Source organism: Loxodonta africana, chromosome 8, assembly GCF_030014295.1.
Source record: "Loxodonta africana isolate mLoxAfr1 chromosome 8, mLoxAfr1.hap2, whole genome shotgun sequence".
NCBI lineage: Eukaryota > Metazoa > Chordata > Mammalia > Proboscidea > Elephantidae > Loxodonta > Loxodonta africana.
This window is the reverse complement of record NC_087349.1, coordinates 5,057,569-5,073,788: the sequence shown is the minus strand read 5'-3', so window position 1 is coordinate 5,073,788 and position 16,220 is coordinate 5,057,569. Positions and strand designations below refer to the sequence as shown.

At 44.8% G+C, this 16,220-nt stretch overlaps 1 protein-coding gene across 11 annotated transcripts in view; it reads right to left on the bottom strand.

Annotated features, from left to right (window-relative positions):
- TPK1 (thiamin pyrophosphokinase 1) overlaps window positions 1-16,220 on the bottom strand; it is a 322,900-nt gene that overhangs the window by 3,676 nt on the left and 303,004 nt on the right. For 2 of the 11 annotated variants that reach the window (XM_064289603.1, XM_064289593.1), the window contains one exon: window positions 5,637-8,616. The exons of 1 other annotated variant lie outside the window; for it this stretch is intronic. In XM_064289603.1, the coding sequence (XP_064145673.1) occupies window positions 8,498-8,616 (119 nt within the window). In that variant the 3' untranslated portion in view covers window positions 5,637-8,497. Of the gene's footprint in view, window positions 1-5,631; window positions 8,617-16,220 lie in introns of those variants that run through there. 8 more of the 11 variants (XM_064289601.1, XM_023539564.2, XM_064289600.1 and 5 more) reach the window with 6 other exon arrangements.

Below are 16,220 nucleotides of genomic sequence, written 5' to 3'. Positions count from 1 at the left end.
GATGGGGTAGGGGACCAGCCGTGGACAGTAAGAGGTGACGGGCGGGTAGCATCCTGTGTGGGCAGTATGGTGGGTAAGGAGAGACGAAGGGAGTCTGCCGGGTCTTTCCCACTTGGGGTTTGCTCAGAAGTGGGGCCAAGGCCACCCACATATGGAGGGCAGGGAGAGTGGGAGCTGGGCAGGTGGGGTGTGCAGCAGGGTGCTTGGGGAAGGGCTCCTGGGAGGAAGTCATTCACACATTCACCCAGTTAATTCATGTTGGTGAGACCAGCCGCCATGGGTGCATTTTTCTGCAGCCCTTTCCAGGTGCGGAGGAGGCTGAGCTGGATTGAAACAGGGCCTGGTAATGCTAAGTGAGCGTGACAAGGGAGTCGAGGGCAAAGTAAGGGTGTGATTATGCTGACAGACGCGGGATTTAATATTTGCCGAATGAATGAATGAATAAATGGAAAGCAGAAATTTTGTTTATAGAAAAGAACAAAATACATGTTTTAGAATAAAATAAACGCTGTCTCTCAATGCCTGAGAACTTGCAGAATGTGGCAGACATGAGAGTCTCCGTGCAGTTCAGTGTCCTGTGGGTGCCTGTCTGTCTGGGCCCGTCTCTCTACGTACTTCATCTGTTGGGACCGTGGAGATTCTGGCTGTGCCACCCCCTGGGTATCTCTCTGGGCCTGTCGTGGGAATGTCTTGTAATGCTAGGGAATATTCTCATTTACATGAGATTTATCTTTTCTTACTTACATGAAGGGATTCAAAATATTTTAAATCGAATAGTATAATTGTGCTTTAAAATATAAAATGTGGTTTATAATCATATATACTTATCATTATTATTGAAAATACAGAAAATAGAAGTAGAAGAAAAAACTACCTATAATTTCATTATTCAAAGTTAGCTGTGGTAAAAATTTAAATACATTCTCTTCTGGCGTTGCCTAATATTTACATAATTGTGATCAAAATGTTCATATGCCACTATAGCCTTCTTTTCCTCTTGACATTAACCCGTTATTATAAACTCCTTTTTACTGGATGTATACCATCTTCTACATATGACGCTGTTGTTGTCAGGTGCTACTGAGTCAGCTCCAACTCATGGCGACCCCGTGTACAACAGAACAAAATGTTGCCCAGTCCTGCACCGTCGTCATGATTGTTGGCATGGTCACGTCCATCGTCAGGGCCTTCCAACCTAGACGGCTCATCTTCCGGCACTGTGTCACCGTCTTCCGTTGTGACCCATACAGTTTTCATTGGCTAATATTCAGAAATAGATCACCAGGCCTTTCTTCCTAGTCTGTCTTAGTCTGGAAGCTCTACATATCCATAGATTAACTTTCGTATTAATAGTTTAAAGTAATGCTAACTAGTTTTCTGAAAGGTTTGAAAGGGGGAGGTTTCTGTCTTCTTCGTCCTGTCTCTTCCTTCCCCACCTCCTTCACCCAGGTGAGTGTCCTAGTCCCCCTCTTTGCACTCTTCCTTGTCTCTGCCCCCACATGTCTTTCCTTTTTCCTTCCCTCTCTTTCCCACCCCTCTATTTCCCTGCCCCCTTCTCTCTCCTGGTCTCCCATGCATTTGACTATAAGTCCTGTGAAGGGCACTACTGTATCTCTGGTGCTGGCTTTGCTTGCAGTAGGCCTTCAGATTTGTGTTTACTGACAGCGGTATATCAATTTGGAATACCCCAGGTAACTGGTGGTGTGCTTTACTGAACATTGCATCCTTGTCACAATGAAAGGGCACAGGATAAGGACTCTCCTGCCCGGGACCATGGACACTCCTCCACCCAGGGAAGCCCATTACCATCTACTTCCTTTCCTAGGTCAAACTTTTGATTTATGTGCTGTGATGGTTAATCTTACGTGTCCACTTGTCTAGGCTATGGTTCCCGGTTGTTTGGCCAAACACTAGTCTAGTTGCTGTCATGGAGTAGTTAAAAAAAAAACAAAAGGAGTAGTTACCCGTGATTAAATCATCTGGGCTTGGGTAGAGCCAATCACTTTCCTGGGTGTGATGTGATCTGACAGGATGTAATGTGATGCCTCCCATAATGCACTATAGGAGTCCCTGGGTGGCCCAGATAATTAAGCACTCAGCTGCTAACCAAAACGTTGATAGTTTAAACTCACCCAGAAGTGCCTCAGAAGAAAGGCCTGGCAATCTGTTCCTGAAAGGTCAAAGCCAAGAAAAGCCTGTGGATCAGTTCTACTCTGACACGCCTAGGGTCGCCAGGAGTCAGAATCCACTCAGTGGCCACTGGTTTACTAGTAATGTGACGTACTCGCTTTCCATGATGCAGTGTAATGTAACGTAATCAGTCAGTCAGTTGAGGTCATACCAATGCACAGTGGATCCTAAACCTAATCACTTCTGAGTTATAAAAGACCAGAGTAGGCCCAGACACACAGGGGAAGACAGATGACATGTGTGGACCATCGAAAAGCAAAGGGACAACGAGCATTGCTGGCGGTCACCAGAGAGAGACTCAGGGCAGGAATTGACATTGCTGAGACCCTGATTTGGACTTTTAGCCTCCAGGACTGTGAGACATAAATTCCCGTTCTTTAAGGCCGCTCACTTGTGGTCTTTCTGTTATGGCAGCATGAGGAAAAGTGGACATACGCTTTTAGAATTACAGTGCTTCACCAGCCGTAAATCTTTCGTCGAGAGCCCTGACCAGCCGCTGCAGTGTGAGTGTGTTTGCAGTGAGCCGTAAGAACACCCTCGTGAAAAACCCACTTAGATCGTTTCTGGTGATTTCAGCTAAGCGGCGCACATCTAGATGTCAGAGTAGAACTGCTCCGTAGGGTTTTCATAGCTTCGACCTTTCGGAGACATATAGCCAGGCCTTTCTTCTGGGGCAGCTCTGGGTGAGTCTGAACAATCTTTCCCTCTGACTTCATATAGGTATAAAATCTTTGATTCCTAAGGAGTTACTCAAACAGGATCTTGGAGATTAATTTAGAGGCCAAAACAAAACCAGGTGCCATTGAGCTGATTCCTACTCATGGCAACCTCACGTGTTGAAAAGTAGAACTGAGCTCCATAGGGTTTTCCAGAATATAATCTTTGTGGAAACAGATCGCCAGGTCTTTCTTGGATGTAGCTGCTGGGTGGGTTTGAACTGCCAACCTTTAGATTGGTAGTTAAGCACAAACCGTTTGCACCCCTCAGGGACCTTATTCAGAGGCCAGATCCCACAAATGTTTGTCCAGCATTTATTGAACACCTCCAGCATTGGGCGCTTATCATCTCTAGAGGGTGAGTCCATTCTGTGCTTGTCGGATGGCAAAGTTTTAGAAGATTCCTTTTTTTGGCAGTAAGATGAAATGTATGCCTCCCCATAAAGTCTACATAAGGGGCTGGTATATAGAACTTTTGAGGCATCTAGAATGTGAATAATTGGAAACTCTGTACCTCATTCTTTGTAGTGAACCCATTTATCCTGTCCCCTTTAGCTCTGAAGCTATTTACCTGATTTTAGTGCAATGAAGCTTCAGCTATAAATTACACTTCTATCTGAGAGAAAGGTTAGCCTTAGAGCGATTTGTGGAAAGCTATTCGTTCTGGAAGGTAAGGAATGACTAGCAACAGTATTGATGTGATTAATGTCATTTATATATTTATAGACACAAAATTACTAGCAATATCTAATCTAGAGAAAAAAAGGAAGCAAATGATTTGTGTATCCATGTTTTAAAACTTAGGACAAATTTTATTCCTGAAAAACTTGCTTAGCAAACTATTTTTAGCTAGCTATCTCTGTTTGGAAACCCTGGTGGCATAGTGGTTAAGTGCTACGGCTGCTAACCAATGGGTTGGCAGTTCAAATCCACCAGGTGCTTCTTGGAAACTCGATGGGGCAGTTCTACTCTGTCCTATAGGGTCGCTATGAGTCGGAACCGACTCGATGGCACTGGGTTTGGTTTGGTTTATCTCTGTTTAGCCTTAAAAAGAATATATTGGCTTCCTTGGGATTTAACCGGTGACTTTCTCCTCATGAAAATCATTTCTCAATGCCACTGGCATACCAATATCCAAACTGACTGTGCAGCTCAGCTCTTTGCAGTGGAATTGAATAAAATCTTGGACTAAAAGGTCAGCTTTAAAATATGCATAATAAATTCACTGGCTACAAGTTATCCCAACAAGTTTCTGCACCATTTCTCCTCATCTCATTGTTCACGTAGGCGTCCCTGAATTTTAAGCAGTGCAAATAAAAGAGGGAAATGCGTGGACGGTTGGGGCCTAGGAAATTTTTTCATGATAGTGAACTAAAGGTTGAGTCAATGGCATTTCTTAAATTAATGAAATTCATGTAGGAGCCATAGACTCGATGGACACTTGAGTATTTCCTATAGTATGAAAAAGTGAGACCTCACTTTATTCTAAGAAATCCCTCATGTGTTTGGTCCCGTAGCTATAGTAGTAGAAAGGCTCATTATTTTCTAAGTTATTATTTAGGGAATTTCTTAGCCAATAATACTGAAATGATTGGGGTTGTCCAGCAGCATGTGGTGGGACAAGGTGTGAGAGTTCCTTTAAGGGTCAGCTGGGTGAAGAGTGTCTTAGGGTAGCCTAGAAAGCTTCTTCCTTCTTTCTACAAATATTTGTGGAGTAACTACTTGTGTCTTAATAAAGATAATGTGAAGATAAATTTGAAAAGATGGCTTATTAGATAACAAACTAGGTCTTTTGTGGCAAAAGTGCCTTCCGGTCTCTTTCGGTGCACACAGGCTTTGGGGCAGGATTTGGAGGCCCTGGTGCCCTGAGTTAACAGAGATGCTTGGCTTTCCCCAGCTGCCCAACAAATGTTTCTGCAGTGAATGGGGGGTAGGTATAGAAGGGCGGGCTCTGCATTTGTGCTGAGAAGGCAGAGCAGGACAGGTCCCCCTGCAGCCTGACCCCTTCCTCTGTGCCCCGCAACACCACTGAGCCTGATCCCTCCTTCTGCATCCCCCATGCCCACTGAGCCCCACCCCTCCCTCCACAGCCCCCATGCCCACTGAACCCCACCCCTCCCTCCACAGCCCCCATGCCCACTGAGCCCCACCCCTCCCTCCACAGCCCCCATGCCCACTGAGCCCCACCCCTCCCTCCACAGCCCCCATGCCCACTGAGCCCCACCCCTCCCTCCACAGCCCCCATGCCCGCTGAGCCCCACCCCTCCCTCCACAGCCCCCATGCCCGCTGAGCCCCACCCCTCCCTCTGCAGCCCCCATGCCCGCTGAGCCCCACCTCTCCCTCTGCAGCCCCCATGCCCGCTGAGCCCCACCCACCTCTGCAGCCCCCACGCCCATCAAGCCTGACACCTTGTTCCACACGTTACCCCCTCCCGCCTGCAGCCTGACTGCTCGTTTCCCCCGCCCCCAGTGCACTGCCCACCTCCTCTCAGGCCCTGGGCCCATCCTCCACTGGTTTCCTTCACTTTTGCTATCAGGCAGCTACCTCTGTCTCCCTATTGGCCCTGCCCTGTCCACCATGTACAGGTCTTCGAAGGCAATCCATCTTCCTTCCCAAATCCTACACCCTATACAGGCACGATTGAGATCCTATTTATAGATGGGGAAATGGGCCCAGAAGATTCTGGGGCATGCCTGGTGCCTGAGATCCGGGGGACTTCCACCGACCGAGGCCAGAGGAGGTGCTGCTTACTGGATTGCTCTCCGCAGTCAGTGAGCAAGCTCCACTCTGCTGGTCTCCCAGCAGTAGCCCTGATGGTGACAGACAGACCATGAGGAGGACAGCAGAATATGGGCTGTTTCCTTAAGAACTGACCACAGACTTGTACATCGATAAGTAAATATCTTTATTGCACATTCAGGTTTCAATCTCACATGTCTTTGCATAAAATAATTCATTAAAACATATCTGTAATGATTAGCTGTTCAGAATGGCTGGCGGGCCAGCTCATGGGGCCCCTTCATTCAGTGAGCGCTCCCTGCCTGTCAAACCACAGTAGATAGCACCAGGAAGAAAACAGCCACCAGTCCCTCTCCTTAGAGCCACGTGAGGGCTGGAAGTACCCCAAACCACTGTGTGTGTGGCGACATGTGTTCAGTCAGTAGGATAGTAAGGGGTAGGGGTAACAGAGAGGGTTTCGTTCTCATACAAACACGGGTACGTCTAGCACACCAGGTCCCACCTGGAGGTCAGGAGCCATGTGCATTGTCTGCCTTCCACCTGGGTGCTCGGGCCCTGAGCCGGGAAGGAACCCAGGTGCAGTCGGTCTGGCCCTTTCCAGTTCACAGGCTGGCCGGGTCGGGGGTCCGATGAGGGGTGTGCCTGGGGCAAGCAGGCTAGGAGGCCTCTCTTCTGTTATACCGGGTCCCTTTATCCTGAGACCCCACCCTGTTTCCGCCAATGTGAGTGACCTGTGGTCTGTGAACCACTATGTTTGGGTCCAAGGTGAGCCTGAAGCAATTCCATCTCTATGCTTAAGTGTCCTCGGCACAACTTTCCAGGCTGGCTGTAACTACAGCGGGTGGTGTTGCTCTGTCGCTGTGCTAAGGCTGAGTGCGCTCGCTTCCGACTGTGTCAGCCGAGTGCAGCCGTGTCAGCCACTGTGGTCGTGGCAGCCGAGTGCGACCACGTCAGCCAGTGCACTCCATGCCTGCCGAATGCGACCGTGTTGACCAATGTGACCGTGTCAGCCAGTGTGACCGTGCTGGCCAGTGGACTCCGCGTCCGCTGAATGCGACCGTGTCAGCTGAGTGTGCTCGCCAGTGTGACTGTGTCAGCCAGTGCGCTCCGTGAACTATCGTGTTTCCTGTCATTTCTCTCCACCTGTAACTCACGTAACCACCTGGCCTCAAATGGAGTGCTCAGCCAAAGAATCTTCACTTTTTTTTTTTATTGTACTTGAGATGAAGGTTTACAGAACAAACTAGTTTCTCATTAAACAGTACACATATTGTTTTATGGCCTTGATTAACAACACTGCGACATGTCAGTACTCTCCCTTCTTGAACTTGGGTTCCCTATTACCAGCTTTCCTGTTCCCTCATGACTTCTCGTCCTTGCCCCTGGGCTGGTGTGCCCCTTTAGTCTCATCTTGTTTTATAAGTCTGTCTAATCTTTGAATGAAGGGCGAACCTCGGGAGGGGCTTCATTACTGAGCTAAAAGGGTGTCTGGGGGCCACACTCTCGAGATTTCTCCAGTCTCTGTCAGACCAGTAAGTCAGGTCGTTTTTTTGTGAGTTAGAATTTTGTTCTACGTTTTTCTCCACCTCCGTCCTGGACTGTCTATTGTGATCTCTTTCAGAGCGGTCAGTGGTGGTGGCCAGGCGCCCCATAGTTGTACAGGACTCAGTCTGGTGGAGGCCGCGGTAGATACGGTCCATTAGTCCTCTGGGCTAATCTTCCCCTCCTATCTTTAGTTTTGTTCATTCTCCCTTGCTCTCAAAGGGGTGAGTCCAGTGTTATATCTTAGATGGCCGCTCATAGGCTTTTAAGACCCCAGACGCTACTCACCAAAGTAGGATGTAGAACATTTTGTTTATAAACTATGTTATGCCAGTTGAGCTAGATGTTCCCTGAGACCACGGTTCCACAGCCCTCAGCGAACATGGATGTATCTATGGGGCTTCCATGACCTTGCCTTGTACAGGTTTTGCTGGCTTCCCCATTATCGTGTACTGTTTTACCCTGCACCAAAGTTACCACTTATCTATTGTCTATTTAGTGTTCTTCCATCCTACCTGTCCCCTCCCTTGTAACCATCAGATTGTTTCTGTTTGTGTGTAAACCTGTTCATGAGTTTTGACAGTAGTGGTCTCATATAATATTTGCCCTTTTGTGATTGACTTATTTTACCCAGCAGAATGCCCACCAGATTCATCCATGTTATGAGATGCTTTGCAGATTCATTGTTGTTTTTTATTGTTGCGAAATACTCCATTGTGTGTATGTACCACAGTTTATCCATTCATCTGTTGATGGGCATCTAGGTTGTTTCCACCATTTTGCTATTATCTTCGCTTATTTTTAAAAAGACAACACCAAAGATGGCATAAGCCAGAGTGAAGTGGTGCAGTTCTATCTCCCAGTGTGGAAGGGATTTCTCTTTTCTTCAGTAAAGCTGGTAGATGTTATTTAGAAGAGTCCAGTGTTGGAGGACACTTGGAAGTAGCCCTTGTTGGGCGTTACAGGTGAGCAGGAAGAGGCTGACGGGCTAGACTCCAGGAGGAGCCTCAGCAGGGTTTCTCAGCTTCAAAATTAAAATAATTTTTTGACAAATGGAATGAAGAACAATCAGCATTGACTTTTATGATAGAATGATCCATATTAGTTTCCAGTGGGAAGTAATTACGCTTAGTTACTGTCTTAGCCAATGATGAACCCCCTGTCCCCGTGAAATCTAGACCGGTCCTTTATAACGTTCCCTGGATTATCTAACGTGAGCGTCTTTAGAACTAGCAGCTCTCATGGCGGGTCTTCTGCTGGGTAGCCACATGGTTCTGAGGTAGGATGAGGTGCACAGGGTGCTGGAGAGCTAGTGTCTGATGGCCATCGTCCAGAGGAGCGGCTGGTCCGTGTCCACGGTCACCACCCCGGACCCATCGTAGGTGTTGGATGTGCTGACCAGGGTCCCAAAACCAAGCAGATCGTTTGCTGTAAGCAAATAAGAAAACAATTAGTGCGAGCTGCACCTGGCCCAGGGACGGCAGGCTGTGTCAACAGTTACCTCAAAGCAGGTGTGCCCAGGCTGCAAGAGCAGAGAGGTATGAGGGGGACTGGACAACTTGAAGTCTCCAAGACTTGCCATGACCGCTCTGTCCCAATGTCGCCCGCATTCAAGAAGCAGGCCTTTTCTCTCTTAGAAGGCTTTTGGGAGCTCTCAGGGCTGGGCTGGGCTAAACCTTTCAAAATACTCTGTGTGCACACACAGTCACATGTTATGATCATTAGTCTGGAATGTTCTGTTGCTTTTTTTTTTGTTTTCTAAGCATCATGGTTGGTAAAGTAGAGGGTCAGCGAAAAAGGGGAAGACCCTAAACAAGATAGACTGACACAGTGGCTGCAACAATGGGCTCAAGCATAACAATGATTGTGAGGATGGGGCAGGACCAAGCAGTGTTTCCTTCTGTTGTATATGGGGTCACTACGAGTCAGAACCGACTCAACAGAACCTAACAACAACAACAAGCACCACTACTATAAGGTTCTTGACTATGGACCCCAGTGCTTAATAAATGTGAAATGAAAGCATATTTTGATAGTTAAATAGGATACAGTAGGGGAGCTAAAGATAAAATTTGGTTCTGCGTAAGAGTGATAACATTCTGTGAAATACTCTGGTTTCCCAATTAACTAGTGACTTGCTGGTAGTAAAGGGAGAAGGAATGTCCCCTCTAGCAGTTAGTTTTAAGCTGCTAAAATTCAGGGATAATTTTTGACCCCGTAAGTATGGAATAAAACTTCAGCTATTTTTAAAAATCAGATTTCTAAAAAAGATTTTAAAAGACTAGTTGTGGTCATTTGCCTTAGGAAAAGACAGAAATGGGAAACTATTTAGAGGTTTTTGGTTAGCTCTTAGGACAGGTGAAAAAACACAGATGAAAGAAATATGCCTGCTTTTGGGTTTTAATGCCGCTGCACCATATTACAGCATTAGGAACTGATTTTAAGGCAAATATTTATTTAACCAAGTAAACGAAATTCCTTGTTTTATTCATTTAACAAATCTTTATTTAGCCTTACTATCTGCCTGAAAAAGTCCTGTGGCTAAAGAAAAGTTCAAAAAGGAAATCAAATTCCTGCTTAATCAAATACAAAGTTATCAAACAGAACTTAACGAGAAATTTATACTATAGCACCTGAGCCTGGGCCGAGACCTTTGGGTGGGCAGGTCTCTGAGTGCTGGTTTCCTGTGTCTACCACCAGCCTCGTAAAGTGTGAAAACTAAATGAGATAATGTTCAAAAAGGCTTAATATAGAATTGGCAAAGGACCAGCCCTCAGAAAAGCGCCACCCGCCAGGATGAGGCCATTCAGGGTGGATTTATTAGGAAGGGGCTTGTCTTTATCAGAGAGTTTCTTTTTTTTTTCTTTTCCCAGTTTCTATTACATGTTATCACACTAGGACACCATTAAGCTATTAAATAGGGATGGTAGAATGAGACCATTTGAATCTCACAATGGTAGATTTTTTTGTTATTATAAAAACATAGATAACACATTTGCCAATTCAACATTTTTTGCGTGTATAGTTCAGTGAGATCAATGACATCAGTCACACTGTGCTACTATCACCGATACCCTTTGCCACATTTTCCATCCACGTAAACAAAAAACGCAGTGCTCCCTACACAATTCCGCCATTCTCTCTCCTGCCCGCTCGACCCTGGTAACCGCTGTTGAGCTTTGATCTCTGTCTGCTTATGCTAGGTACTTCATCTCAGTGGGATCATATAATACCTGTCCTTTGTGGCTGACTTTTCCACTTAGCATCCTGTTTTCAAGGTTCATCCATGTGGTACCATGTATCAAAACTTCATTTCTCTTCATGGCTTGGTAATATTTCTTCCTGCATATGCACCACGTTTTGTTTATCCATTCACCTTTGATGGACACTTTGGGGTTGTTTCCACCTTTTGGCTATTGTGAATAGTGCCGCAATGAATACTGGCATACACGTATCTGTTCACATCGCTGCTTTCAAGTCCAGAGAGTGGATTTTGATATCAGCTAGTACACAGTCCTGGTTTCTCCACTCGCTCCTGGTACCTGGGTAGGGCACTTAACCTGGAAAACAGTGGCTGCTTATGGCTGGCATTCAGGACACCTGGAGGCAGAGCAGGAAAAGGGGAGGAGGCTCCAGGTCTTAAAGGAGAATTTGCCCAGGGGAAATTCTGATCTACTTGTCAGGTTGGATTCTGGAATAAAGGCTGTCTCTTCATGCAGTCATCAGGGGCCTGGAGGAAGCCCCAATGCCGACTTTCCGAGTTCTGTGTTTCCCAAGCTGCAAACATTGTCTGCTGTAAACTGCTCTCTGTGTCTCCTTTTGAAATAACTGTGTCTCCTTATGAAATAATGCACGTGAGCTTTTTGTGTAAATAGAACCTGGAATTGGATATTGGTTAATTAACATTTGGGGATATCTGGCATTCTTAATACTGTTGTTGTTAGGTGCCATTGAGTCGGTTCTGACTCACAGGGACCCTGTGTACAACAGAACGGAACACTGCCCAGTCCTGCGCCATCCTCACAATCGTTGTTATGCTTGAGCCCGTTGTTGTAGCCACTGTGCCGATCCACCTCATTGAAGGTCTTCCTTTTTTCCGCTGACCCTGTACTTTACCAAGCATGATGTCCTTCTCCAGGGTCTGGTTCCTCCTGACAACATGTCCAAAGTACATGAGACGAAGTCTCCTCATCCTCATTTCTAAGGAGCATTCTGGCTGTACTTCTTCCAAGGCAGATTTGTTCGTTCTTCTGGCAGTCCATGGTACGTATATTCAATATTCTTCGCCACCACCACAATTCAAAGGTAGTAATTCTTCTTTGGTCTTCCTTATTCATTGTCCAGCTTTCGCACGCATATGAGGTGACTGAAAACACCGTGGCTTGGGTCAGGCGCACCTTAGTCCCCAAAGTGACATCTTTGTTTTTTAGCACTTTAAAGTGATTTTTTTGCAGCAGATGCGTCTTTTGATTTCTTGACTGCTGCTTGAATGGGTGTTCATTGTGGATAAAAGTAAATGAAATCCTTGACAACTTCAGTCTTTTCTCTGTTTATCATGATGTTGCTTATTGGCCCAGTTGTGAAGATCTTGTTTTCTTTATGTTGAGGTGTAATCCATGCTGAAGGCTGTGGTCTTTGATCTTCACCAGTAAGTGCTTCAAGTCCTCTTCACTTTCAGCAAGCAAGCTTGTGTCATCTGCATAACGCAGGTTGTTAATGAGTCTTCCTCCAATCCTGATGCCCCGTTCTTCTTCATATAGTCCAGCTTCTCATATTATTCGCTCAGCATACAGATTGAATAAGTATGGTGAAAGGATACAACCTGACACACACCTTTCTTGACTTTAAACCACATACAGTATCCCCTTGTTCTGTTAGAACAACTGCCTCTTGGTCTAGGTACAGGTTCTTCATGAGCACAATTAAGTGTTCTCGAATTCCCATTCTTCACAATGTTATCCATAATTTGTTATGGTTCACATAGTCGAAGGCCTTTGCATAGTCAATAAAACACAGGTAAACATCCTTCTGGGATGCTCTGCTTTCAGCGAGGATCCATCTGACATCAGCAACGACATCCCTGGTCCCACAGCCTCTTCTGAATCTGGCCGGGACTTCTGGTAGTTCCCTGTCAGTGTACTGCTACAACCACTTTTAAGTGATCTTCAGTAAAATTTTACTTGCTTGTTCGATAATTTCCACATTCCATTGGATCACCTTTCTTTCTCAATACTACAATTAATTTTTTTTCTTTATCAACTGCAAAACCAAAAACCATATCAGTAACGTGTACTTACTTCCTTGCTTTCATACTGGGTACAATTTTAATTTTTTTATGATTTGGAATTAGCAATTTAGATAGCAGTTACTAAACTCTACAAAGGTGCAGTTCAAGTATAAATGATTTGGGGCAGAAAGCTTGTTACTTCAGGAAAGCATAAGAACCTTCTTTCTTGAAAAAGTTTGATGTCAGCTTGACTTTGGTCATTTTTCTCGTAAAAGGGGAATGACCATCTGAATGTGGCTTGCTGTTTGTAAATTTAATAGGAAATCAAAGGCCAAAAGTGTGTCATCTTGACCCAGCCACTTAATTAAACTCAGCTGTAAGTGAGAACACGAGATGAGATGACCCTTTAAACTCAATTATAAAAATAAAAGCTTAAGAGTAAAAATTAAAACTTACAAATTTGTAAAATGTATAAGCATGTATTTATAGGTAAATTTAGACATATGAATATGTATTTGTTTTTGAACAAGCTGGCTGGAGTTTATTCTGGGGCACAGGAGGGTACCCCATGTCTCTCAGACCATACGAGGGCTTTCCTTACATTGCATGACTTTGAACCCATGGTTGTCCTATAAACATTCCTTGATACTCATAGTATTCTCTTTATTAAATTCTGAAGAGAAGTGTATAAACAAGTCTTGTGGTTAGAGTTGAAGGGGGCACCATTTCCTTGAAGAGAAGAATAACTCTGGGTCCACGCTTTTTTTTTTTAATCCCATTATTATAATCCTCTCTCCCCACTAGAGGGCGCCTGCTGTCTTCCTGCGGGGACGTGGTAAAGGCCGCTTCAACGTTTAGAAATGGGGGCACTGGAATGTACACTCAGCATTACCAGCTCACACAGCTTCCTCTAAAAGCTCAGATTATCTTTCATGGGAGTGATCTGAGCACCCTCACTAATGCAAGCATAACGTTATAAAGTAAAACATGCAGGAATGCCAGCGAACCTCCGTAAACACTTCCCTAACGTGTAATTCAGTGTAAGAAGCTCTTGCCTGTTAAGCAGTCCGGGACTTTGTGCCATGAGGTTGCTAAAAAATGGCAATGTGCACATAAACTAAATGAACAAACCCGGACGCTATTTCCTGTGTGCAGCAAGGGTGAGGGGGGTGGTCGTGGATGGATGCACAGCAGAGTCAACTTGGGGTCTCCACTGGAGAAAGAAGCCAGGGACCCCTGAAGGTGGCTGCCTTGTATCAGGGTGCACATCTGTGGGCTTCCTGAGAGCCAACCGAGGCCTGGGGTGTCAAAGTTTTCTCCTCTCCATTCAAGCCACAGATTCTGGAAACTAATTAGATTAAAATCGTAGGTTTTACCTGGGCTGAAGGAAAAGCATAAAACTGCTTGTCTAGTTTGTAGTTGCATGTCAATTCCTTTCCGATCTTCTGGAGCAGGCTGTGGGTTTTAGGTGATCAAGATAGGTGCAGAGGCAAATACCCACATTAAATGTGTTGGTTTTTCTTAGATACTGTTGTATTCTAATTACTTGTCAAACTGGAAAACAGCTGAGACGGTTTTATTAGGGCAGGTGGTTGTTAGTTGTCACTGAGTTGGCTCTGACTTATAGTGTGGCGACCTTACGTATAACAGAAGGAAAGGTTCCCAGGTCCTGCGCCATCTTCATGATTGCTGGTACGTTTAAGTACATTGTTTTGGCCACTGTGTCAGTCCCTCTTACCGAGGGCCACCCTCACCTCTGCTGACCCTGGACTTTACCAAACAGAATGTCTTTTTCTAATGATTGTTCTTTCCTGATGGTGTGTCCAAAGTGAGGGAGCCAAAGTCTTGCCATCTTCACTTCTAACGAACATTCTGGTTGTATTTCTTCTAAGACTGACTTGTTTGTTCTCCTAGTATCCCATGGTATATACGGTATTCTTCGCCAACATTGCAGTTTGAATGCATCAACTCTTCTTCCGCCTTCCTTTCTCATTGTCCAGGTATCACATGCCTCTGAGGCAACTGAAAAGACCATGGTATTTCTTTTCCATTTATCACGATGTTGCTTATTCATACAGTCGTAAGGACTTTCACTTTATGTTCAGGTGTAATCCATGCTGAAGGTTGCAGTCTTTGATCTTCATCAGTAAGTGCTTCAAGTTGTCTTCGTTTTCAGCAAGCAAGGTTGTGTCATCTGCATAACGCAGGTCGTTAGTGAGTTTTCCTCCAATCCTGATGTTCCGTTCTTCACATAGTCTGACTTCTCTGATTATTTGTTCAGCATATGGACTGACTGAATAAATGAGATGAAAGAATACAACGGCCACGCTCCTTTTCTCATTCTGAACCACGCACTATCCCCTTCTTCTGGTCAAACGACCACCTCCTGACCCATGTGTTAGGGAGTAAGAAGATGCAATATTTTCTTTGCAGGAACCATTTGAGTTAAGCGAGGTCATTATTATCCATACTCGTAAATTGTGTTTTGATTATATTTTGCAGTAATATAATCAAAACATAATTTACAATTTTGAAAGTTCGTACTTTCATATAGCACACACATACGAAAACCAAACCCACTGCCGTCAAGTCGATTTAGACTCACAGCCACCTTGTGTGTTCGAGAGTGGAACTGACCTCCATCGGGCTTTCTGGGCTGTGATATTTATGGAACTGGATTGCCAGGTCTTTCTTCCATGGCACCACTCGGTAAGTTTGAGCCACCAACCTTTTGGTTAGTAGCCAAGTACAAACCATTGGTGCTACCCAGGGACCTTTACATAGCATAAAAAAAACACGGCAAATCCCAAGACCAGTTATTACACAGTTACAACTAAAGGTAACGTTTATAGCCATTTGATTATGTTCAACTTTATAAAAGGTACAATAAAGTGACAGAAAACTAAGATGAAGGTGCTGAAACGAGATGAAATCATGAATTTTAATTTATGTAATTACAATTGTTTTGGAGTATATTTTGTGCAACTCAAAGACTCACGCTTTTGGACAAAACCATAAAGTTCTTCCTTGAAGACAACCCTTTTTTTTTTGAGTAAAAGATTTCGATGACTGAGCCCTCATTCCCCAACACACAAGACTAAGAGAGAGCTTTCCACAGACAAAAAAAAAGATGATTTCTTCATTTTTACCCCTGAGCACTCATCCCAACTTTGGCTGGCTGAATGACAAGAAACTTTTCCCTCTTTGTTTGCAGAGTGAAGTACAAGTAACCCGAGTTTTTTTGGTTTATCTGAATACAGGAGTCCCTGGGTGGTGCAAAGAGTTAACACACTTGGTTACTGACCAAAAGGTTGGAGGTTCAAATATACCCAGGGGTGCCTTGGAAGAAAGACCTGGCAATCTAGTTCTGAAAAATTAACTGCTGAAAATCCTGTGGAGGACAGTTCTACTCTGACACTCGTGGGGTTATCATGAGTTGGAGTTGACTCAGGGGCAACTGGGTTTTGTTGTTGTTGTTTTAAAATCTATCTAGAAAGCAAAAATGTTAACAATTAAATCTGGTTGAAAGGTATACATTTTGATGCATCATTTCCTCAATTTTTCTCCAGGGTTGAAATTTTTCAATATTACAATTGAGTATTAAAATTGGGGGGAAAACAGCGATGAACTTGTGAAGGGAAGCGTTCCCTTGCTCACCTTCGTTTGCCCAGAGGCTGCACTAATATCACTACAACTTCACAGATTTGAAATGGGTTTGGAGTGCCTTAAAATACATCCGAATTGAAGGAACTCTGTGCCTGAGGTAGGAGGCAGCCACCAGCCTGTGTGACTGGCTCCATGCCTT